This window comes from Mixophyes fleayi, chromosome 9 (genome assembly GCF_038048845.1).
Source record: "Mixophyes fleayi isolate aMixFle1 chromosome 9, aMixFle1.hap1, whole genome shotgun sequence".
Classification (NCBI taxonomy): Eukaryota; Metazoa; Chordata; class Amphibia; order Anura; family Limnodynastidae; genus Mixophyes; species Mixophyes fleayi.
In genome coordinates, this window is record NC_134410.1 from 15,575,531 (window position 1) to 15,601,074 (window position 25,544).

The 25,544-nt window shown below is 37.6% G+C and overlaps 1 protein-coding gene across 1 annotated transcript; it reads right to left on the reverse strand.

The window, feature by feature from the left end:
- Nucleotides 1–1,186: 1,186 nt before the first annotated feature.
- LOC142101447 (uncharacterized) lies at nucleotides 1,187–23,615 on the reverse strand. The gene is made up of 5 exons (XM_075185912.1): nucleotides 23,447–23,615; nucleotides 10,276–10,635; nucleotides 7,765–7,872; nucleotides 3,550–3,572; nucleotides 1,187–1,549 (listed from the first exon to the last, which is right to left on the reverse strand). Exons 1-5 carry the CDS (start codon nucleotides 23,514–23,516, stop codon nucleotides 1,418–1,420), a joined length of 693 nt encoding a protein of 230 aa, XP_075042013.1. The 5' UTR covers nucleotides 23,517–23,615; the 3' UTR covers nucleotides 1,187–1,417.
- Nucleotides 23,616–25,544: the final 1,929 nt, after the last annotated feature.

Sequence of the window (25,544 nt, forward strand, 5' to 3'; positions counted from 1 at the left end):
TGACCTCCTCGGCAGTAGCAGTGGCCACCACAACTTCTACCAACAGGAGAATCAAGTGTCCCAGATGTGTTTCACGCATTGAGCATGATGCCGATGAAAAAATACCAGGCAGCCTGGAACTTAAAGCTTGCAGATAACCACAAGCGCACAGCAGCAGCACACGTGAAAACCTTTTCCAGGAGTAGAAGAAGAAGTAGGTTTGCTTATTTGAAATGGTGAAGAACAGTTATGATTGCCAGCAGCTGACACTCGTAAGATTTTTACAACCACTAATTAATTCATCATGTCTCCATCTTACAGTGTTTCTCCTGATTCCAACCATACAACACCACCGTCTGTTGTGGCACAGAAATACCAGTCGTCATTGGCTGCTTTAATATTTGTGGCTGATAATACTGCCTTGTAACTTTCCCCACCACCAGTTTAAATTGCTATTCTGCTACCTTATGTACCAGTTGTCCCACATGCCTCTTAGATGTTAAACTGGTTTGGGCAAGGCCGTTGTTTGGATTATGATCCGCTCAATGTACAGCTCTACACAATATATCAGCACGTGATAAATAATAATGATAATAATAATAATAATAATAATAATATAAATAAAAATAACCTTTATCACTTTACTGTAACTCATTTATTGAGACAACCACTCACTGACAAACATAATAGAGAAGTGCCTCTAATAACACACATAGAAATATATTGGGGTCACCTTAAGCATTAAATTAAACCTGGGGTGCAATGAGAGTGTGGCCACATGTTGCAAGAAAAAGTCATCGGTCCTTTGCAACTACATTTATAATATATTAAAGAACTCTAGGATAGTTACTGGCTAGTGTGCAATGCAGACCCAATTCTCTGGTGGTTAGTGTAAAATACAGAGCCCATTGCTTTGTCATCAGTATACAATACATATATATAGACTGATTATATGAAATGTAAAGCCTACTGTCTATTAAGCATTATTCAGTACAGAGAACATTGCATTGGGGACCCAGCGTGCAATAGAGCCCATTCCCTGGTGTGAATGGCTATTGTTGGTTACCATCTCTAATTGCTCACCTGCAGTGAAGTTCAACAACCAATCAGAGTTCAGCATATGACAAGTAACTAAAGGCTATTGGCCAAAAATAAAACAGTTTGATGCTGCTTATTTTTTGAAACCAGTAATATCAAAGTTACTGCGCAGGTGGAAGGTTTTGTTTTATTGTCACTGCAATGTTTATTGTGGCCATGTTGCCCGGTACATACAATACAATTTTGTGAAACAGATGTAATAGAATCAGATGAGTAAAATTCACACCCTAGTAGATCATACATGCGATTCTTACAGATAACAAGCATAGTATATAATACATGCATATTGAGCGCTTTTTCAGATATATCTAAAACAAAATTAAAAGACGATCAGATCTGCCTATTTGTGCAGTCTGACAGGTGCGTAGGTGACCCGTTGCTCACTGCGTCTATCCCTAACTTGAGACGGATTCTTCTTACAGATTTCAGCGTAGTGAAGTCCAGGTTCATATTCCAGCTCTTCCTCATTATCCTGCAATGTCAGAGAGTCACAATACAGAAATGATTATGTATAGAATGTAATGGCCAGCTGTCTAATACACAGAAATCCTAGAATACACTGTAGCCATACGTGGTTGTGGGAAATTGTCCTGGTTGTCATGGGGAATTGTCTATCCTTCGTTGCAGAGTTTGCAGGTTGGAAGAACATCCACCCTTCACAAAGCCGTAGACAGGGGATATAATAAATCTACAGATCCTTACTGAGATTGCAGGTGTTTGTGGTATAAAGCCTGAAGTCAAGATTACGGATGTCAGACCAACAACAAAGAGCAAAATTCAAGTTAAAAACCAATGCACAATGCTTAGGAAAAAGAAGTGAAAATTAAACATCTAAAAGACCCCAGTTGCATAAGTGGACACAGCCCTAAACTGATACTTTTTGTAGACATCCTTTGCTTTAATTAAAGCAGCGCATCTTTTTAAATGAGTTTTCATCAACTTTGCCTACCTAGACTTAAGGTTCATCAAATTTCGAAGGGATCTCTTGTAGACAGACCTTTTTAGGCCATTCCACGGGTTGCCAACGGGCTTGAGGTCTGGACTCTGACTGGGTCATTCCAAGACTTGGAAGACTTTTCAGAAGCCATTCCTTGGTTGACTTAGATGTGTGCCTTAAATCTTTATCTTCATGTTTGAAGGTGAAATTCCTCTTCATGTTCAGCTTTCTGACAGAAGCCTGAAAGATCCATGCTAAAATATTTTGATATTTGGTGCTTTTCATTGAGCCCTTTATCCTGACTAGTGTCTGTCCCAGCTGAAGGACAGCAGCCCCAAAGTATGACTTTGCCACCACCATGCTTCACAGTAGGTTTGGTGTTCATTGGGTGATGAGCTTTGTTGATTTTGCGTCAAACATGTCTATTAAAATTAAGACTAAAAAGTTCAACCTCGGTGTCATCAGACTATAAAACATTTTCCCACATAGTTGAATATATTTTTTTTGCTAAATTTAGACAGGCTTGGATGCTCTTTTTTGTGAGAAATGGTTTCCGTCTTGCCACACTACCCCATAGCCCAGACGTGCAGAATATGGGAGATTGTTGTCACACGCAGGGTGTGACCAGTTCCTGACAGAAATTCCTTCAGTTCCTTTAATTTTCCTGTAGACCTCTTGGTAACCTCTCTGATGAGTTACCTTCTTGTTCGGTCATCAGGTACAAGAAGGAACATCCTGATCTTGGCAATGTGCCTTTTGTGCCACATTTTCTCTACTTATTGATGATAGTCTTCAAGTGTCCCACGGTACCTGTAATACCTTTGAAATTCTTTTATACCCCTCTCCTGTTTGGGACCTTTCAACAATGAGATCCTGTAGATGTTTTGAAAGCTCCTTGCAGACCATGATTGTCCAGGTACAATGCAACCAAGAAATCGGCAAAGACATCCTACAGGAACAGTTGACCTTTATTTGGGGTTAATGACAATCAGTTTAATTCCTGGCAGGTGTATGCTGATAACCTTTGAACATGATTATAAATGTGATTGACTAACTCTGAACACAGCTACAGTCCCATTATGAAAGGGTGTGCACATTTATGCAACCAGAATATTGTAGGATTTTTATTTTTACTTATTGTTCCTAAAAATTGTCTATTTGTTTTTCACTTGAATGTCGTTGTTTGCAAGGTCACTTTAAAGGTAGAAAAAGGTCTGGCATGATTTATCTTAATTTCGGGCTTTATGCCGCAAACACCTAACACAAATACTTTTATGTAGACACACTCACTTGCGCATAGATGGGGTCCCTTTAAGGGAGAAATTACCACTGTTATTAAGATCTTATCCATAAACATTAACACTTGTATGCAGACACACTCACTTGTGCATAACTATACTCACTTTTAGGAAGATATTACCACTGTTATGTAGATTTTATCTGTAAATATTAACACTTTCATGTACACACAGTCGGACAATACAAATTAAGTAACATTCTCTGTCTGTTGTTTTTCCTATAAATGATTCACCCACCTGGTCCTTAGCTCTAGATGAACCTGTAAAATGAACGGAAAAAGGGAAGTTTATTTGATGTATTCATTGTTTGAACTTTACCGAGATATTATTTTTATGCTATAATTTATATCTGCCTGTTGGATACTTTACAGATCACTGTTATTAATGTTTCTGCTGCATTCTTGTAGTAATAAAATAATAATAAAACACATTATGAAGTTCTCTACTTGTCTGCACAAGAATCCAGATGACCCAGTTAGACTGAGCTATCCCCCCCCCCCACCCCCACCCCTTCTGTCATCTCTTATTTACTACAAAAGACCTTCGAAGGCAGGAGATGTATCTGACTGTGGATACTTTTATAAACAGTTATCTTCTTCTGTTTGAATTTAAATGTTGTTTCTCATCCACAAGTATGTTCTTAAAGTTCTATTCAAATGCACAGTGTTGACTTGTGGGTATTATAAGAGTCTAGCCATGAAGTTGGCCGTTCACAGATCTTCTTGGAGGACTCTGTGTCCTCTAATGGTGCTTTCTGAGAATTGTACTAAGACTCCTATTTCAATCATGTTTTTTAAAATCTTTGTTATGATACTCTCTCATGTCATTAATAGAGATGGCCCCTGTTCTCTCATATGTAGAATAGTTTTCCCCATGTAGCTCATACCATAATGGCATGTCATCTGGTATATTATATAAACTGTTCAATCCTACATTGTTCAGATATTTAATAATGATTATTAGTTTAGTTATTTTCTGGATACCCTACTTTATTGTCTCGAAGTGCAGTGCTATATTTTAATTAACACTACAAATTACTAACAACCCTCCCTTCCCAGTAATAACAGTTTGGTGGGGTCCATGCTAAACATAAAGTATTATTATTGGGAAGTGAGGGGCCTGTAGTAATATGTAGTTATACAATGGAAAAGCTTTTTAATCAAGGTCTCCACCCACATTTTAATTTTTAATTCATATCTATCAATTAATAATATTACTTATGGCTGTCAGGGCTTGCTGGGAGCAGTAGTTGCACATGATAAAATTACTTTTTTATTTTTTCTAACTCTTATCACCCAACAACCATTGCTCATTGATGCTGGGATGAGCCCCGATGCTATCAGGATGGGGCTATTTTTTTTTGGGAGGGGGTGCACTTTATTGGTGGGGCAGATTCACCTAAGTCAGGCATGGTCAACCTGCGGCTCTCCAGGTGTTGCGAAACTACAAGTCCCAGCATGCTTTGCCAATAGATAGCCAGCCGAAAGCGGGCAAGGCATGCTAGAACTTTCACCCTGGCTGAGGTTTGGCTGAGTCCCGCTAATATAGGGGACCATCACATACTATGCAACCTGGTCCTGGCTGTGGCTTTTGCTCGGGGACTCCCGGCTTTTTGGTCCCCCAGCATTCACTGTAACCCACACAGTCATCCTCATCATCAAGTTGAAGATGATGTCTGGCATAACTACTGTGCTCAGCTTTAAACGTATCTCGATGTAGCCGAAATCTAACACGTTATTTTGAGTTGCACGTATATTAAGATAAGATAAGATAACGCAATATAACCAAGTAAAAACACAATTTTGAGACCTGCATTTCATTCCTCTACATATGGGCCGCCAATTTCTGTCAACTTTAAAAGTGCCCCGATATGTATAAACTCCTGTAAGTAATATCTGTATAAATAAAGAGTTCTAGGGGTAAATGTATTATGCTGCGATTTTTGTAAGTGGAAGCTAGCCGGCGACTTTGCAAGGCAAATTTAAAACGGCAATGGTTTTAAAGGCAAAATTTGCCTTGAAAGACATTGCCATTTTAAATTTGCCCTGCAAAGTCACCGAATATCGGTGACTTGCAAAAGTCGCAGCATAATACATTTACCCCCTGATATCAGCACTTATATACAGATTTTAATAGTCACCTTGGATTTCTGTGGCTTATATATAAGCATTCAGCCCACATCCTCATGTTTTTATAAGTTTACGGACTTCCACCAAGGATCTACGATTGTCATATCACATTTATACCGTACTTTGCACTTCTTACAAATGTCAGTGACATTATAACCATGTCTGTGCTTCAGGCGGTGTAATCAGCCAATACGTGATAGGTGAAGAGTTAATAATAAACAAGTATATGGACACTTCCTAAAGATCACTGCGATGACAGTCATGAAATGAACTAGCCAGGAAAGTAAATATCTATGGTCTGTGTGGCAAGTTTTAGGAACTTGAGGCCTTACTCATGTTCGGACGTTCATCCATTTGTGCGGTGTGACCAATTTAAGGTGTACGTCTCATACGTACACCTGTTTTCAGCTGCATCCTTTGCGCACACTTCCGGTGTGTCAGGCGCCGTACCCGCACTTTCAGGAAGTGCTGGGTACGGGCGCCTTCTCGTCCTGCCTCCTTGCTTCCAGTTGCTAAGAAACGGGACGCGTCTATGCCCGGCAGCATGTGCTGAGCCTCTGCGCCCTCGTTGCTAGGCAATGGGATGCCCGGCTCCGCTTCCTGTCAGCGGTCAGCTTATTCTGACCGCCGACCCCGCTGCCACCAATGAGGCTTCTCTCCCCTCTAGTTTATGGAGACTCTGGCACCTGTAGGGTTCCAGAGTATCTTGGTCTCCCTAGTGCTCCAGCAGGGCCATCTCTTCCATTGGGCACAATGGGCAGGTGCCCGGGGGCCCTGCCGGCCAGGGGGCCCGTCCGAGGCAGCACTGAAGAAAAAATCCTGCAAAAACACCCCCAGAAAATACTTACCTTGCGGTCAGCTGGCGATCCGGCTCCCTCCCTGGTCTCCTCTTCCGTGAGGCGCTCGCAGTGCATGTCGGGCGTGACGTCATCACGCCCGCCCGACATCCATTGCGGAGCGCAGCATGGAGGAGAAGAGCAGGAAGGGAGCCGGATCGCCAGCTGACCGCAAGGTTAGTATAATAAAAAAGTAAATAAAAGTGATATATCTATCTATCTATCTATCTATCTATCTATCTATCTATCTATATATATATATATTTATATATATATATATATATATATATATATATATATATATCACTTTTTTTTTACGTGTATATATATATATATATATATATATATATATAGGGGCCCCGGAGCACTGCTTTGCCCGGGGGCCCATAATGTGGTTAAGAGGGCCCTGTGCTCCAGCCCTGTACTCTCTACTCCTGACTCCCACTTGGTTCTGACCCGCCTTCCCTGACTCCTCTTTGGTATATCCTTGTGGACTTCTGTCGACTTCCTGGTTTGACCTCGGCTCTCCTGACTCTGTCTCTGCCTTCTCCCTTGTACTACTTGCCTGTACGGTGCCAACCCGGATTGTATGACTACCCCTTCACCTCTCTGCTGGCTACCTGGGAGGGCTGTTACCTGCGTGCTTCTGCCGCAAAATCCAAACCTCCTTGCGGGAATCCCTGGTGAAAACAAGGGGCACATTTAGACTCCGCGCCTCCCAGAGTAGCGGTGCCAATACCAGAAGGTGGGTCTTTCTCACGGTCAGCGTGACACAGTGTTCTGATTGTACATTTGCTTTTGCGTACACTGCAGTTTGCTGTGTGTGCCTACGTGCGGGAAGTACTAACACCTGTGGTGGAACTACCATTTGTGCTGCAGGTGCCGTGCACCCGGGCCCAGCTGCATTGCAGATGCAGAGGGTCGGGGGGCCCGGTTCTCTCCTCCCCTCCTCCCTTCACCAAGGCCTACAGCTCACTAGTTCCACCTCTGACTTACACCCATAGTGAAATTGAAGCATATCTTGATATATATACGCTTGGATTTGAATATGGTCGGGACTACGTTCACGTCTCGTGCTCTTTTTTAAAACGCAACATGCGTGCAAGTTGCACTCGGACTTGAAACGGACAGAGAAAAGTTGTAAATTAAAGGTATGTAAAGGAGGGTGTTTAGCTATAAGAAATATTTTACAATATTCATATATAAATCCTGAAGAAGGAAAAAAGCTACATGGAAACTGAAGTTTATGTTGGCACCAGGACACTTATCAGAAAGAAAACACTCAACATAAGTGCAGATTGTTATCTGATAAGTAAAATTTGCAGATATTATTCTATTAACTTTTTCTGTGGCTTTTAGTTTAGCCTATCAGTAAAATTGTAATCCATTCACAGTCATATCATACATGGGGACACTAATAGCGGTTGTCCATACAGCTATTGAGCTTTATACATCTCCCACAGCTAGTTCCAGGGAGAGACACGTACCTTGGAGGCAATACTTAATAACCAATGCAGACAGGATCAACATCAGACAAGTTTCAATCCCTACTATGATGTAGAGAATAAACCTTTTCAGAACCAGATCTTGTTGTACTGTAAAACAGAGAAAATATGTAAATATGGGCATAGAAATATAGGCAAAGATTTCCAGGGTGTATATTAATATTATTATTATTATCATTTATTTGTTGGGCGCCACAAGGTTTCCGCAGCGCCGTACATAGTACAAACAGTAGACCATACAGGGTTAAACAGTACAGAACGATAAACACAAAGTACCAATGCTTCAGTAACTCCGGGACAGACCTATGGAGTAAGGACAGAGAAGAAGAACAGGTATGGAGACACGAGGGAAGACGAGCCCTGCTCATATGAGCTTACATCCTAAGGGAGGGTGGACAAATCAGGTATGAGAGGGAGCTGGTGATGCCAGGGGAGAGAAGAAGGGGCCAGGGGAGAGAGGGAATGGCGAGCAGAGTAGATGAGGGTTAAGTGGATGGCTGATAAGCTATGAGGAACAGGTGAGTTTTAAGTGCACGTTTGAAGGAGCACAGATTGGGAGCGAGACGGATGGAACGAGGGAGGTCATTCCAGTGCAGGGGGCAGCTCGGGCGAAGTCTTGGATTCTGGCATGGGAAGTGGTAATTAGAGTGGAGGAGAGGCGACGGTCATTAGCAGAGCGCAGGGATCGGACAGGAGTGTGAATGGTGAGGAGGTTGGAGATATAGGGAGCAGTAGACTGGGAGAGAGCCTTGTAAGTGGTTATGAGGAGTTTGAAGAGGATTCTGTAGGGGATGGGGAGCCAGTGTAAGGAGGCGCAGAGAGGGGGAAAGTATATACAATGATGTATAAATGTGGTAAACAATGTTTCAATCTGGAAGACTGGGAAGTAAATTGCTTTTCTTATATAGGTGGTGTTCATGAGCAGACTGACTTAAGAGGCAATGTATTGAACCTGAGCAACTGTGAGTTTGCTATTACAATGAGGACCATAACAATTTTACTTTCTGGGAAGGCTTTGAAATATTTATTTTGATTCAACATGGTCCTCAATACTTTGTGGCAAAAAATCCAACTTCAACCTATTTAAAATTCTGAATCTGCAGCTATAAAATATTGCTATTTACTCCTCTAAAAACAAATGTTCTTTGGATTTATGAAAATGAAGTGAGATATAATTAAATATCACTAACAGAGGACAATAATGCTGTTCCGGCTAATGGCTACTGATGTAAGCTTCGAGAACAGAAGATAAGAGGTCGTCACCTATAGCAGCCGCCTTTCCTATAGAGATAGTTGTGCTCACTTGGATGCCCTCAGGGAGTAAATGTATCAAGCTGAGAGTTTTCAGGAGGGTTTGAAAAACCAATCAAATTCAAGCTATCATTTATTTAGTACATTCTACAAAATTATAGCTAGATAATGATTGGTTGTTATAGGCAACATCTCCACTTTTCAAACTCACCGGAAAGCTCTCAGCTTGATACATTTACCCCCAGGTCTTAACTCTAGAGTAGTAGAAGTTTATGTGCAGTACTGAAGCACAGAGGTAGGTGGCAGTATCCGGAAAGCAGAAGGCAAATGATGTGATCAACACTGTCTCATTCTGGAGGACGGGGAAGTAATTTTCAAGAGAAACAAAAGGACTTGGAGCAAGCAATGAGGTATAAACAGATGCCATTTTTGGAGGACATGTAGCTAGAATAGGTGCTAAAGGAAGATGCCATATGGTGACATAGATTTAAAATACAGAGCCTGATTCATCAAGGAATGTAAAAGGCAATTTTTTTGCATATAATCCGCAAAATTAATCTGCTCAGGCCCAGAACCGAACCATACACTACAGAACGCATCAACGTTCAATTCATCTTCGAAAGCATAGGCCACTTACTACAGCCTACGATTTCAGGGAGGGGATGGAGCAGGGAATAATTATTTGGCTGTAGTACATGTACAGTAAGGGTGTGCCACGCAGCCACGGCTGATTCAGGCTATAGGCATTTCTAAGGTACTTGTTTTTCAGCTGTGTTTCTTGCGCCAGCTACAGTGCTGGTCTAAGTGCTGATGATGGCTAAGTATGCATGCTATAACATGTGTTTGTTATCAGTAGCAACAGTGATAAATTTATGTTATGTACAGAAGACATTCATAACATCCTAATAAATGTATTTCATGGAAAAAAAAAACCTTTTTTTTTTTAACATTTTCTAACATTTTATCCTTAATGCCCATATTATTACCAGGTGACATTAATTGATTTTTTTTTTTTATTGGACCTATCCTTCAGTGTCTTGTGCAATAGATCAGAGCAGACATTTACCCATATTCATCACCACACCTATCTTTAGATTCCTTTCTTGTTGAGTTCGGGCGTACGTACACCCGACCTACCTGCATTTTAAAATAAAGGCATGTTGTGCTCGTTATATGTGCCTTAACAAATCAAGCTCTATTTATCGCAGTTTGGTTCTAAAATACTAATTATTAACACAATACCTGAAGGATAAAGCCTCGTGGTCACCTCCAGTCTGGTTCCATTTCCAGTTCCCTCCTCCCCGTGGTTGTGAACATGACAACAGAACGTTCCTGAGTCATTCTCTGTCAGGTTGGCGATGGTGATAGAAATCTGCACCTCATAGGAGGTCAAGTCATTCTTGGTGTCGATGGGAGTAGAGACATTTATTCTGTTTTTATAATATGGCAGATCACAGAGAAGCACACTCTTATCACAGCCTAAACTCCATCTGACAATGTAAGGGGGAGAACGACTCACAAAGGAGCAGCTGATGGTCACTGACTCTCCAGTTACAGCTTTGTGGACCTCGAGTTGTGTCACCACCAGGTTTATCTTCCCGTCTATTTCAAAAAGTAAAGTGAGAAATCAGAAATCATCTTTCAATGTTGAAACGTCACGAGATAATATATAGTCAAAGGTTTTCCAATTTACCAGCAGAGTTGTGTCTATGAGGCAACCAGAGGCAGCTGTTTCAGGCAGCAAGTTTTTTGGACATCAACATAATAGAAATTCATTAAAAATGCCGATTTTCTTCTTGCAGAACTCTAAATTAGTGCTAGTCATCTTGTTTGTTGATTTTTTGCTTAAAATGACTATATTTGTCTTTTAAAGAGCAAATTGTTAATCTTCAAATGCTTATGGTACCTTATATAAGGGATCAGAAGGGCACCCTATCCCTCACTGTCTCAGGCAGCAGAATAGCCAGGCAGACCCCTGCTTACCAGGGTCATTATAATGTACAAATATCATCTTGACCAAAGCCGCGTTCTGAGTCCACTTTGAGCCATGGTGATCTAGAAGATAACTGGGCCCTCACCTGGTTACCAAACAAGAACTGTGGACCTTTACGGGCAGAAATTAGATTACTTCTGAGGCGGAGATGTAAACAATAATGGACAATATCAGACAGAACACTGACTTAATCATAGATGTAAAGAAAAAGGAAAAGATTACATCAATTTTGAAATCGATGGGGATACCACCCTACACCCTGTGAGTAGAACCTCGGTCTGGTGGACTTCTCCTTCTAATTATTGTTAAGAAATGATGGCAAAACATTCACATCAAAGACCCCAGAGGAGCTGCCAGTGCTACTCAAAACCCATGAGACAAGTTGAGGTGCCAAGATGGACTTTTTTATCCATACCTCAGAAGATCGAGGCCTCGTCAGGATCTACTCCTACCAGACTCTTAAAGCATATAGCAATATATAGAAACGACTGAGCCATGATAGCGGCTGCTTACAGAGGGACTGAATGCTAACATTAAGACTCGTAGATCTGCATGTTTGTGTGTAAGTTCTCCACTGTATCCTCCCTCCTTTGTTTGTGATTGGTCATGACAGACACGCCACATGTAGAGACTGCTCCGGGAGAGGGTAAAGCTATTTATGCAATTTAATGAATGAGTTTTACTCTGGCAGCCTCTACAGTGAAACAGATTGTTTCCTGCTTTTTCAAAAAAGTAAAAGATTAAACATTTATACTGGAGTGACCTTATCCTATTAACAATAACGTGTGACATTAGTCATGGTTAGAGTGGAAACTAAGCAGAGATCATATTTATCTATGGATACAACGTCTCCCAATTTGGCTCTTCATAGCAGGGTGAAAGTTAAAGCAACCCCTCTTTTTATAGGCTTGAGCTGAAAGTCGTCTCCCATGTGTTTCTCTGCTGTTTTTATTATGTATAATTGGTTTAGTTATGACTAAAACAATGCAAAAATGCCTTTCTCCTATAATATAAGGATGCAATAACCAACAAAATCCAAAAAAATATTCCTTTTGGTTTCATGGTAGTTGTGGAACTGTAGAAGATCTTCAGGAACTATTGCATATTTTCTAGGACTGTCAGGGGATTAAATCCTTCTGGGGCCTGATTTATTAAGGATCTTAACTGAAGAAACTTCTTATTTCAGTCTCCTGGACAAAACCATGTTACAATGTAAGGGGTGCAAATTAGTATTCTGTTTTGCACAAAAGAGAATCTCAGAATATGGGAACCAGGATAGTTAATGTCCTGGGGCCTGATTCATTAAAGTTAAATACTGACTGTTTTTTCATGTAGCACACAAATACTTGATAGCTTATTTGTACACTGAAATTTAAAGTTGATATTTGTGTGCTACATGAAAAAACAGTCAGTATTTAACTTATGTGCAAGAAGTTTCTTCAGTTAAGATCCTTAATGAATCAGGCCCCAGGACATTAACTATCCTGGTTCCCATATTCTGAGATTCTCTTTTACGCTTTCTACATTTTAATAGTTTACATATAGGCTCTTGTTCTCAGCCACACTAAGAACTGTACCTTTGCTATAGAAATAGCAAAATCATTTTAGATATCTATTTGTGGGACTACAATTATTGCATAAAATATATGTAAAGCTATAACATTTACATTGTTTTTATTGATGGGGTTGATGCACTAGTTTTGTTAATCCTCATAAATGATGTTTAAGCATTATGAGGTGACTCACCAAGCTTTGATGCACAGCTGATTACCTATGGTAAAAATGGGGTCACCCATGGGAAAGAACTCTTACTGGTATAAGTTGAATGACAGCCAGTAAAGAAAACTGGAAGAGCCCTAATGATCTGGTACTATTATTAGAAGGGAAGTCTGTTTGTTATATATGTATCTAATAAACTGGTATCACCAACTACCACCAGTCAGCCCAGACTACGACCTAGATACACCATTCAACAGTTGAAACCAACTACAACCTGGTTTCAATTGTTCACTTGATGTCCTGTTGTGTGTAGGCTAAATTATGGTGAAAAACATATTTACAGAACTCCTAGCATATTAATATTTACATTTATGTGAAATTTTAACATTCATAAATCAAAATAATGCTAAAAATCATTATCATCATTATCTTCATCATCATCATGATCATCATCAATTGGTTATTGTGAGACTTTGTACTGCTGACATACTTAAGAACTCAACTTCCCCTACCCTTTAGTTCAGCCTGTACTAAATGCCCTGTTCTCAAACTCCCACTTATTTTCCTATTACAGGTACCACTGCAGAATTATTAACAATGAAAAACACCATTTTGATCAGTTTATTAATTCAGCTCAAGAAACTGGAATAAGAAAATAAAAGTGCTTTGTACTGTGCGGTGTCAGGCACTGGATCACTGGTATCCGGCTGTGTGCCCTGGTCCCACCATTGGGTATATTCAATATGAAGAAATATTGAATACACCCAACAAGATGGAATCACATCACACACGCTCAGCCCAAACCAAGTTAATGGAATAATATATTTAAATATTTGTTGTATGTAACTCTATATGATATGATAAAGATCCCGTGTGTATGATTGAAAGAACAGTAGTTGGCTTGATTTCACTGCTTGGTACAAATGGGCTTAATAAAGTATTTATTTCATCTATCCACCATGTAGTTAGCTTCTTTTATTTCTACAAGAACTAAATTAGATAGATAGATAGATAGTGAACATAGGGAACTTACAGTTATTTATAAGAGATTAATCATAACTGCAGTGTAAATATGTTATATCAAATGAATCCATTGATAAGTTCAGGTACGAAAATGTAAAATGTGAAGACAGAAAGTCTGTGGTCTGCGTATTTGCACATTCTAGTGTGAGAAGATAGGAGTGTCACCTGTGGCAGCTTCAAAGATCTCTTGCTGTGAGATATATCCTGACACAAATTAGTTTTTGGACTCCCGAATAGACTTTGTGGGGCCGGTCACAGCTGGACATCCTTGCAGCACAGGGCAGCATTTTGAAGGCCTATACAGGTATATAGAAATATGAGCTTCCAAGGAAAATGCTTTCATAGTTCATATTTTGGGAAATTTGGGTGTCACTCCATACTGAGGAGCAGAAATCACACCAGGGTTGTGAATGACAGGTATGGGTGGTATCCGGGAACAGCTAAAATCACATATCTTGGAAAAGGTATGTCACAGTGTCAAAATGTCATCATGTTTGGTATCAAAAGATGGACAGAGTCATAGGGGATTTATTAATGATAAAATTGTTTCTGTGTGACTCTCCACAGAAAAGTTAGGTCACATAGTAGAATTGGTCAGTAAATCAGGCAACATGCAAATGGTGATTGAAAAAAGTGTCACAGGCCACAAACCCCTCAGGGTAGAAGGAGGTGTGGACGTGTTATAGCAAATTGTCAGACTTTTTCCCATGGCACAGATTATACAACTCAAATAAGTGCTATTCTGAATGTAACCCCTTTTATTTTAAACTGTATTGCTTGTGTATGTCAATATATTAATTGTGTATTAATTATTTTTTTATATCTGTATGTCCTGTACTTTTTGCATATTAAATCTATAATTGAATATGTTGCGTTCATGATATTCTAACAAATCCATTAGCCTGTTAAGAAGGAAATAGCTCGGTCAAGTAAACCCTTTGAATGCCGGTGTGTGATTTGTTGATACATTTGATTAACATTTGTGTGACAGTCTGGAGGTGTGAAGAGTTAACCCTTTGCTTGCTGGTGTGGGTCCTGCTAGTCTGTGGATAGCTAGAAGCCTTGGGTGTAAGTGTGGGGCAGTATATTGGGGTCCCATTGCCCGTATTCAACAGGTGGTGGCAAACCTGAAGTGTGTGAGGTGTGAGCGCTGTTTGGGGGTGATTCCGTAGGTCTATAACCTGTGTGATAGGTAGTGAGAGACTGCGGGCGGGAATCGTGTGACCTCATACAGCAAATCACCAAAAGTCACGGCAGCTGGGAGCGTGTTCGTGACAGATAGATAGATAGATAGACAGATAGATAGATAGATATAATAGATATGAGATAGTTATAAATGTACAGAGAGTGAAGAGTTGCTTGAGCACAGTCGTGTGATGTTCTGGGAGGAGAGTAACAAGACAGAAGGTTAGTTGCATTAAACTCTTCATTTCCACACTTGTCACAGATGGTCAGTGACCTGTCCATGACAATGTACATCAGCATCTGCACACAAGAACTGCCCTCTGACACATAATGTTGGTTCTACGGAAAAGGTGAAGACCTCTCTCAGCCCGGTTCTAAAGCTTTATCTAATAGCCGTGCCCCTAACATTTGGAAAGTATTTTATTCTTTACTCTTTCCAGAGCAGCAGAAATTGCTTCTTTGAGATCATTGCAGATGCATTTTCTCAATGGCAAACCTAAAAGCAACCTGACTAGATTGCCCAAGGTTCTGCTTTAATATAGACATAGTAGCTCTCCTTGAATGTCACATAAAGGAGTGATATGGAAGTAAGGGTGTACTTACTTTCTGTGTTAATAAACTTCTTTGTGTTTACTTACTAAGAACAAAGAAAAATCTGGTATGGGCTATTTGTCACATGAGGTTAGATTTATCAAATTGTAGGACTCGGTGAGGATTAGATGATTGTTATTTATGTCCTAATATATAAAAAAAAAACACAAAATCCAATTCATTGCAATAAAACCAAACATGCAAATAACATTATCAATGTTATTTCATTCGTAGAATTTTTTTAGGTTATTTGTTTTAGATCTTATTTGAATCAGCAAATTCTTCATAGTAATTTGTATGTTTGTTTTTATTGCAGTGAATTGAATTTTTGACTACATATTACTTTTAATATGTAAGCCTATATTGCAGTATGTTTTTTATCTTTATGCGTATATATTAATATCTTTCTATGCTTCCTTTGGATCAAGCACCAATACTGTTAAATAAGACCATTTTCTTTTTTATTGCATACTTTAATATGATATGATTTATATATTAATCAATTCTCTTGAATATTTATTAATTGCCTAGAATGGGTATTGGTTGGTAAGTGTGTGTATATATATATATATATATATATATATATATATATATATTTATTTATTTATTTTTTATTTATTTTTTTTTTCATTTTATATTTTTTTTTCTCGGCAAAGGAATAGTTTTTTTTTCTCCTTTTAAAGTTTTTGTCTATTTGTTTTACACAATAAAGGTACACAAGTCAGTTGATGATGATGACTGACGTATCTTTGCTCCAGACGCATTTATACATCTAGGTTCTGAATCATTAAGGAGAGCAAATCATAAAAGAGGAGTAACTCTGTACCTGGGCAAAACCATGTTGCATTGGAGGGGGGAGGGGGGGTAAATTTAAAATATGGGGACAGATTTATCGCTTGGGTAGGACATGTCCTAGATCAGTTTTACAATGCAGTGTAAAAATAAAGCTATCAAGTATTTGTGTGCTAGATGAAAATACAGCCAGCATTTACCTTATGTGCAAAATAATAAACTAATATGCACCCCTTGCATTGTAACATGGTTTGTCCCAGAGAATATTTACTCCATTTTTGCCCTACTTTCCATAATGACTCAGGCCCCTAAAATTTAAGTTGAACGCTTCTTAATGGCAACTATAACTGCAAATGTTCTAAAGCATTTTTGCATCTGCATTCACCCTGCATTTTTATAACTTTCTCTAAATAATTCCCACAGACACATTTTAAAATACAATTTCATTGAATACAACAATCAGAGAAACCTCTCATTTACCACTTTACTATAAAATAAAATATATCTTTTGTTCTTAATCATAATATAATGAGAAATAATTCTGCTCTCTGCATTTTGCATTGGATTATGATGGGCGAAGAACAAAGAAACATGATTTTATTTTATATATAAAGTAGTAAATGGGGATTTGGGGAGTGTTTCAATCAAATAAACCATATTTGAATATGGTGTCTATGTTGTTTTTTGTATTTTCCTTTTAATATTTTGTAATTATGAACAGAGGTCTTAGGAATTCCCTTTATAGAGGGCATCAGTTCAGTTATGCTCTTTTCAGTATACATCACTATTACAGCAGTGCTGTAGAATTAATGTCGGAACCCTTCCCCTATGGTGTTTAGCAGTGTACCCAAAAGCCCATTAACCTGTTGTAGTTCCCAGCCTCCCTCTACTGCCCCCTACCTCCACATAGTAGCTCTGCAACAACTGTGGCTGAAACATGATGTTATCTCAAATGCCATGTACCAACATTGGTCTTATCTTTACATTGGGGGCTTGTTTGCGCTTTTGTTAGGTTTATGACGCATATTTCTCTCTACAGTATGCCTGACAATATATTACAGTAATGTTAGGTCATTATGAAAAAAAAGTGTACTGTATTAAGAAATGTAAAACTGAATTACATTAAATTAAATCACTTAAAACTACAAAATAAAAAACAATCACGAATAAGCTAAAAAAATTAAACATAAAACATGGAATCTGTGCAATCCAGAGTCCTTTCATTCGTCCTGAGAACAGATCTCATGGCGGAAACCTCCCTCCTAGAGGCCAAGAGATGAATACATCTCATTCTTCTGTCCTCTTCCTCTGCGCCACTTGACTGCCACTATGAGAAGGTGCCAAGTACACTATAATAATATGTCATGTGATAGTGTATTATTCCTTTCTTTTCCTAATCGCATAAGTCTAAAGTTCTTCCAGCACTGTTTCTAAAGTTTCTGTGTATTATTATATATCATTTGTAAATCGGACAATATTGCTTTTCTTCATGAGCGTTGATGTTCCGTCTTTCAGCTTTGGCAATTTATATACTCATTTATAAAGGTACACATTGAACATGTTCTATTGCAAAATGCAAAAATCCTGCCCTTGGTGCTTATAAACAATATATTAGATCTCCGGCGCTAATAGGTAGCACAAAAAGCAAAAAATTCAAAATGAACATCAATTGCAGCAAATCAATAGAGGGGGTGCAATCCTCTAATAAACAAACATATCAACCAAAAAGCAGATTGCGCATAAGATGTTCCATTGAAAAAACTTATATATAAAAGCAAACAAACAAATTGGCTCAATGGGTAAATATATATATGTTTACTCCAACAGTAGATGAATACACAATGTATAAAAAAATATATAATAAGGTTATATAATATATTATAACAACAGATAGATTCCCAAATTACTCATGTAACTATAGCTAATATGCATCTATATTGAGGATGTAAAAGATATCTCAACAAAGAGCCAGAGGCTAATATATAACGGATTGTCCAAATGACCATAAGAGTAAGAGCTCTGTATACCGATATAAATGAAGCAACTTGGTTTCGCCCGATACTGGCTGTGAAATGAGATGACAAGTTCCCACAAGTTAAGCGGTATGTTCAAATATAAAGCTCCGTAGTAAGTAGCTGAAATACATTAGTAGTGGAGCAATCCGCTGTTGGTGGTGTTCATTATGCCAATATATGAGTCAGGCTAGTATATAAATGAAACATCCAGATCTTACCCGTGAAGGGAAATATAGATCCAAGTTCCCGTCCCGCCACACAAGCGGTTCAGATGAGTGGAGACTCCACGATGTGTCTTCTGTGGTGCGCACCACCTAAATCCGTCCGGATTGAAACACAGTTGATTGTGGATATATTCCTCTTAAGGACACAATGTACGTAAGAGCCTCTGAAGACAGTGTATCAAATTGTATCAAACGTCTTCCCAGTAGATGAGGCTCAACAGAGCTAATACTCAGTAGTGGATATTCCGTAGGTAGAAAAAATGACAAGCAGCGACGCGTTTCGTCCGTCCAGGCGGACTTTTTCAAGCTTGTCATTTTTTCTACCTACGGAATATCCATTTCATTGGAATACATTACAACTTTACTTCATGTATTAATAGCTTCCCAAAAATACGGAAACCCTGATACTCCTATCATAATTCTCCCATTCCGAGGTCTCTCTACATTTCAAAACATCTTTTATTATATCCTAATTGTAATTGTGTGTGTGTTCTCTATCCCTCTCCCTGAACTTTATTTGTTTTCATGCCTGGTAAGCCAATCAGAGAATTAAAAATTCCCTCTTCTGTCCCCCATCTCCCTCTAACCTTTTTAAAAATAAAACATTTTCAGCAACAGGAGATTATAAGGCATTTTACTTTTCATTTATTTTTACAGTTATTTACTAAGATATAAGATTTTATTGATTTTAAAATTTATATAGATATAAGATCTCTATTATAACTTTTATATTTTCAGGTTTGTGATTTGTAACTATGTTTACATTGTTTGTATCCTATATTTCTTGTTGCTAAAAGAAAAAATATTTATTTAAAATAAACTTTATAAAAATAACTAAGGCACATGTGGAAACACAGCGTTATACTTCTACTTGTTTCTTTTTGTAGTAGAACATGTTCAATTTGTACCTTCTAAATAAGCATTTTAATTAGCAATGCTGAAAAAAACATCAGTGCATAACATACAAAGAACAATTAATCAAATTAAAAATGATCTATTCTAATACACAGGCAGTTTTGAAACAGTGCTGGACAAACTCGGTTTTTATGCCATATCATCATCATCATCATCATTTATTTATATAGCGCTACTAATTCCGCAGCGCTGTACAGAGAACCCACTCACATCAGTCCCTGCCCCACTGGAGCTGAATGCTCTATTAAGAATAAATTAAGTTATAATTGCACTTCTATTGCTTTTATATTTGTAATTATTTTTGTTAGTTATACTTTTGTTTTTTGTTATTAAATGTTATAGCTTTCTACAAAATATGTATAACTTTTGATATATTACAATAAGATTTCATAATGAGCTAACATGCAACATCATACACATAATAAAATAAATGTAGTATAGTATTTACTTACATCTTTATACAGTACTGTGTTTAGTTTTCAGGCTACCCCCAATTTCAAAATTAGATCCCTTTGGAGCATAACATTTGAGATAACATCCTGGTCTATCTACGGTTGTTGCAGAGCTAGCTTTAGTAATGTGTGAACAATAAACTGATTGGTCATGACCACATCAACCTATCTAGTCTGATGCTAGTTTCTAATTTAGAAGTGGGACCCCATGCTACTGTTTTAGAGAGGAATTTTTTTTGCAGTATTTATTTATTTCTTTTAGGGCAATAAAAGGTATCCAAATCTACATCAGAATCAAGTAAACTTGTACCTTGTTTATTGATGCATAAAATATACACCTCAAAAAAGTCTCTTCTAAAGACACTTTCAACTTGAAATAAGATGCATGACTATGAGGCGTACTTAAATTGCATATGCATGCCCTAGCTGTACTCTAGAGACCCGTGAACACCTCAAATCCTCCTCTCCGGGTGCAAGGAGCCACAAGTACAAGATACATTTAACCCTAAATATAAACATAAGTTTTGGCCCATGTGCAATGCAGCATAACATATTTTTCTGTTCTGCAAAAGAACGTGGGCCTGAGTCATTAAGGAAAGTAAAGCAAAGAAAGGAGTAAGTTTTCTCCTGGACAAACCATGTTACAATGCAAGGGGTGCAAATTAGCATATTATTTTGGACATAAGTTAAATACTGGCTATTTTTTTTTTCATGTAGCCCACAAATACTTGATAGCTTTATTTTTACTATCTCCAACTATAAACTGTCTCCACAATTTAAATTTATCTCCCCCTCCAATGCAACATGGTTTTGCCAAGGTGCAAAGTTACTCCTTTTTTTGCATTACTTTCCTTAATAAATTAAGTCCATTGATTATGTCCAACTAAAATGAGGACCACAGATCTCAATAATTCTAATGTAATTGAACATATTTAAAAACATGCTTGACAGGCTTTTAAATTATCAATATGTAATAAGGGGACTTTGCAATGTAAATGCGGCTTGAGAAATTCATGTAAACTATCTGAAAAGTGTATATGATTAGGAGCCAAAATTTGGGTGCGGTCATGAAGCTTTTAGCAAGTGTGCAAATATCAAAAATAGGATTGAAAATACATCTTTAGCAAACCAGCTAATAGGTCAGAAGGTTTTCAAATATGTTCAATTTGTATTTTCATCTTCATTGAACATTTGTCTTAAAGGGCTAAAGCTTATGTGTTTGCGTAGCCAGGGTACAGAATTAAAAGGCAGGTCAAATGTAGAAATGTGCATATGGCTGTAAAATGTTGTGCGTTTCGGCTGCAGAATAACGGTTCTCAGTCCTACTCCACACCACATAACAGAATAATTTACCCTCGTCATCTCAGTTCTATTCATTCCATAAAAAATACAAATGTACAAATATGGTGCACAATGTCATGTCACAGAATTGCAAAGTTTAAAGATTATAACCCTGGAACATAGAACCTATTTCACCCCAAAACTCAATCTATACTCTCTAATCAGACAAATGAAACAGTAACTGATGTACGTTCCGCAGCAGTGCCAAGCTGCGGGAGAGTTTGACAGACGGCAGCATAAATATTTGGATTTTATTTTAGGACACATTCTCTTAAGATATTCAGTGTTGGTCTATAGATTGGTAATTGGCACATTATTATGCTTTATTTTTCTAGGTATATTAAGTTTTAACAAATTCACCAAATTGGTTACAAATTACAGAATATTTCTGAAGCAGATTTAAGTGACCTATTTTCTAGGTTATACCACGTTCACTCTGCCACCCCAGCAATATCCTGGGTTTTTAGGTCAGTGTGAACGTGTTACTAGGCACACACAGACACACACATTGGAAATAACAATTTTGGGTCATTTGTCAATGAATCCATGTTGTCACTAAATAATTGATAAACACATCTAATATTCAACATACTTTATATCTCAACTACTATAAAGGGGAATACATAAACATAGTGGATTAGTGTAGAGAATGTCAGCTATCATATGAATAGAAATTGGGGTGAGAATGCTTTCATTTTTAGGATAAAAAAAAATACTTTCTTCAAGAAGATAGCATACAGTGCTATTCTGGGGTTATTCCCAAACTGTAAATGATGTTTAACAGATTAGGTTGCAGAAGGGCTGTAAAAAAATAATAATTATAATTCTATATACAAATAAGAACAAAAATTAGTTTTAAGGGATGAGATACTCAAATGAACTTTAATGACTGGAGAATGGAATAGTCTCTAATTTATAGTCCATGTATAGTCCGCAGAGACTTTTTAAACACACAAAGCAGTTGGACACCTCGGAGGTGGCGGTTATAAGAGTTTAACCACTATTTCCAACGCCTCTTGTTCACTCTTTGATCATTGTATAGATCAGTTTATAGAAGAAACTCACCAACTGGCACAGACAAATCATGTTTTCAATAATTCAATATCTAAAATTGTAATACTTAGCATAAAATAAGGACAAATATGCAGTATTTTACGAGAAAAAAAAAGTTCAAATTAAGTAATGTGATGGCCCAAAGTTAATATCGTCCAGCGCTTTGAGGTAAGCGGTTTTAAAAAAAAAAAAAAAAAAAAAAAAAACAACAAAAAAAATCAAAAAAACGAAAACTGTTGCACAAAACACTTGACAATGAGAATATAGAATTGAAGCTCGCACCTAAATATGATCAATGTGATCAAGCAACCACATCAGACACAATTAACTGCTCACCCACATTTACCAAGACTGTAAATATCTCCCATTGTTTTATCTATGTTAGCAATAAATTCAATATCCTCAAAAATTGTTCCGATGGCACAACTATAATAATAATATTATATCTTTCAACACCAAACGGCAAAACTTTCCAATTATTTTTCCATCTGGATTGTCAGCTTATGTGCCCAGCACATTAATATACTAATTAAATCAGTATATTTAAATAACAAATATTGCAAAACTATTTATATGACTTTATGTTTGAAAAGTCTTGTGGCATAATTGCAAATAAAATATAAATAAAATAACTCCATAGATATGAGCTCTACTGTCCAACAAAATGCTAAAAAACATTATTTTAAAAACTATTTTGTAGGGTTGTTTTTTTATATTTTGGAAACTGTAATTACTGAAAAGCTTGAACAACAAAACGAATCTAACCCAAATAACATAGTTATTGCTGAAACTATTTAAATATTTTATTTACTTGTCTCTGGCAGGACTATGCCCAGGACCCCAAACACACGATTCTAGTAAATTAGGATAGTATATAAATATATTTCTGCAAAATATATCAGTCCTCATAATTACTGAGATGGATGAGGAAATCAAAATAATTGATCATTAAATAGCCCAAGAAGTGTTCTCATTAACTACTATTCGTGTTACACTGAGCATTCTTTTGCACAGGACACAAACATGTTAACAGAATAACTTTTAGTTACAGAACATTCTAAATCTAATTATATGACTTTTTCCAATTGATCGTTGAGGTCGTCTCCTTACCAGTTTGTGCAACTGAATGAAGTAGTAGAAAAACAAGAGACAACTTGCAGAGTTGCAGATACGGACTCATTCTGTGGAACAGAGCGGTGAAGATAAAATGATTAATTCACTGGTGGAACGCTGCCTCTTACAGCCCCCACCTCAGCACCACCCTCTCTGACTTAGACAGTTGCACTTCACAAAACACAAATGTGGTTAAGAGTATCATGACAACCATCAAAGTCACTGCCAGCAGGTTCACCAGTGAGAACATTGCGACATGTTCCCTCTCTGCAGAGCCAGCTCATATGGTCCAGACGTGCAATAAGATAATTCACCAGGCTGAAACGAGCAGTTGTGGGTGCAATGCATAAATATAATGAATTGTTTGATCGAAAAGAACAAAAGAGACACCTATGGGGATCTATTTACTAAACTGCGGGTTTGAAAAAAGTGGAGATGTTGCCTATAGCAACCAATCAGATTCTAGCTGTCATTCTGTAGAATGTACTAAATAAATGACAGCTAGAATCTGATTGTTTGCTATAGGCAACATCTCCACTTTTCCAAACCCGCAGTTAAGTAAATCTTGCCCTAAGTATACAAAATAAATAGAAAGTTTAAATTTGCATGGCAGTTGTGACTGATGGATGATAAATTAGTTGGCATACATTATAATACAACATATATATTACAGTATAAGCAATGTAACTTAGGTAGAGCTCAATTTCAATTCACACCGTACTTATCTTCCACATATCACTCTGAAGGCAGTTTAAAGTTTTAACTTTGGAATGGGATCAAAAGCCTTAATTAATAAATGTCAGTTTAGTAATACTGTATGTCCATAGTCACCAGCACTATTTGAAAGTTTCCTTAAACAGACGAGCTTTCATCAGGGTCCTGCAGTTGGAGAGAGAATACTTGGTAGACATTTAGGTGAGCTAGCTTTAGACATATGATAGGTCTATCTCGCTAGTCTCATTAAATTTCTCATTTAATGTTATCTAATTTAACTACCTGTATAAATAGGTATGGTTGTTGTTTTCTTATGGAACCTTATGACCAACTCAATGATGATTAGAATAAAATAGATGTATATATTATTATTAACTACAAGTGAGATACTTTCTATACCTCCGATTAAGGGCCATTTTTTCTATATTTTGTAAGCACAATTCAGTGGGTTTGTATAAAGCTGTGTTCTTGTTGCTATAGGTTAATATTTTTGTAAGTCCTCAAATCTCGTTCCCAGGCCTGTGCTTTTGCTTCCTTCCTTCTCTCCTCTTTCCTGCTGATAGTAGCGACTCTTTCGCTCCTTGTATGCTAAATCACTGGTCTTACCACTGCCAATGTGTCATTGGCCTTAAAATGGGTGACTTTGTGTTTCTGGTCAGTTTGAAGGCCAAGGCCTTTTTGTTCTCTCTATACCGAAGGAACCTTTAAAGATTCCATCTCTGCCTGAACTCTGCCGATCTCATTGTAACAATTTATTAGTGAAAAAAACACATCACCGTATGTCTCTACTATTATTTTTTTTAAGGATACAAACAAAGTTTGAGACATGGTGGATTTTTTATAACATTATATACACTCTATTGTCAAAAGGCTTTTGATTAAGCTCAGTAGCGAAACGCGCATCGGCGTTTCTGCGCTGCTGTCTCTCTAAATACTTTATTCACTATTAGGGAAGCTTATAACTTATAGATAAGAGAGGAGATAGACAGGGAAATCTTGACTCTTCACCATGAGAGCATGAGCTAGTGTAGGAACCAGAATATATAACGACCATCTTAGGGCTTGATATCTGAACTAGACATCACGGAGCATCTTACATAGTGCATATAAGACAGTCCATTTAAGGCAATATAGATTTATTAAGACTATTTAGGCACTTTGTGATATTGATGATCCTTAGTTCCAATTCAGCTTAGTTATATAACCAACAATCTAACAATCTAATGCACTTTGTATCTTGACTATCAGATGATAACAGCCCAGCACCAGCCTTCAGCTCCTCTTGTTCACCTTCTTACATTAATGGTTCCTTTTAAAAAGATAGGAGTAGATTTGGTGAGTCGGATAGAACCTTCTTATAAGGGATACAAATTCATACTGG

Excerpts from the sequence above, each read along its gene's own strand:
- LOC142101447 (XM_075185912.1), bottom strand. The coding sequence starts at position 23,516 with ATGAGTCCGTATCTGCAACTCTGCAAGTTGTCTCTTGTTTTTCTACTA. Across the intron at positions 10,636-23,446 it reads TCATTCAGTTGCACAAACTG|ACGGGAAGATAAACCTGGTG; the intron begins GTAAGGAGACGA and ends TTTTTGAAATAG. Across the intron at positions 3,573-7,764 it reads TATTAAGTATTGCCTCCAAG|GTTCATCTAGAGCTAAGGAC; the intron begins GTACGTGTCTCT and ends TTCATTTTACAG.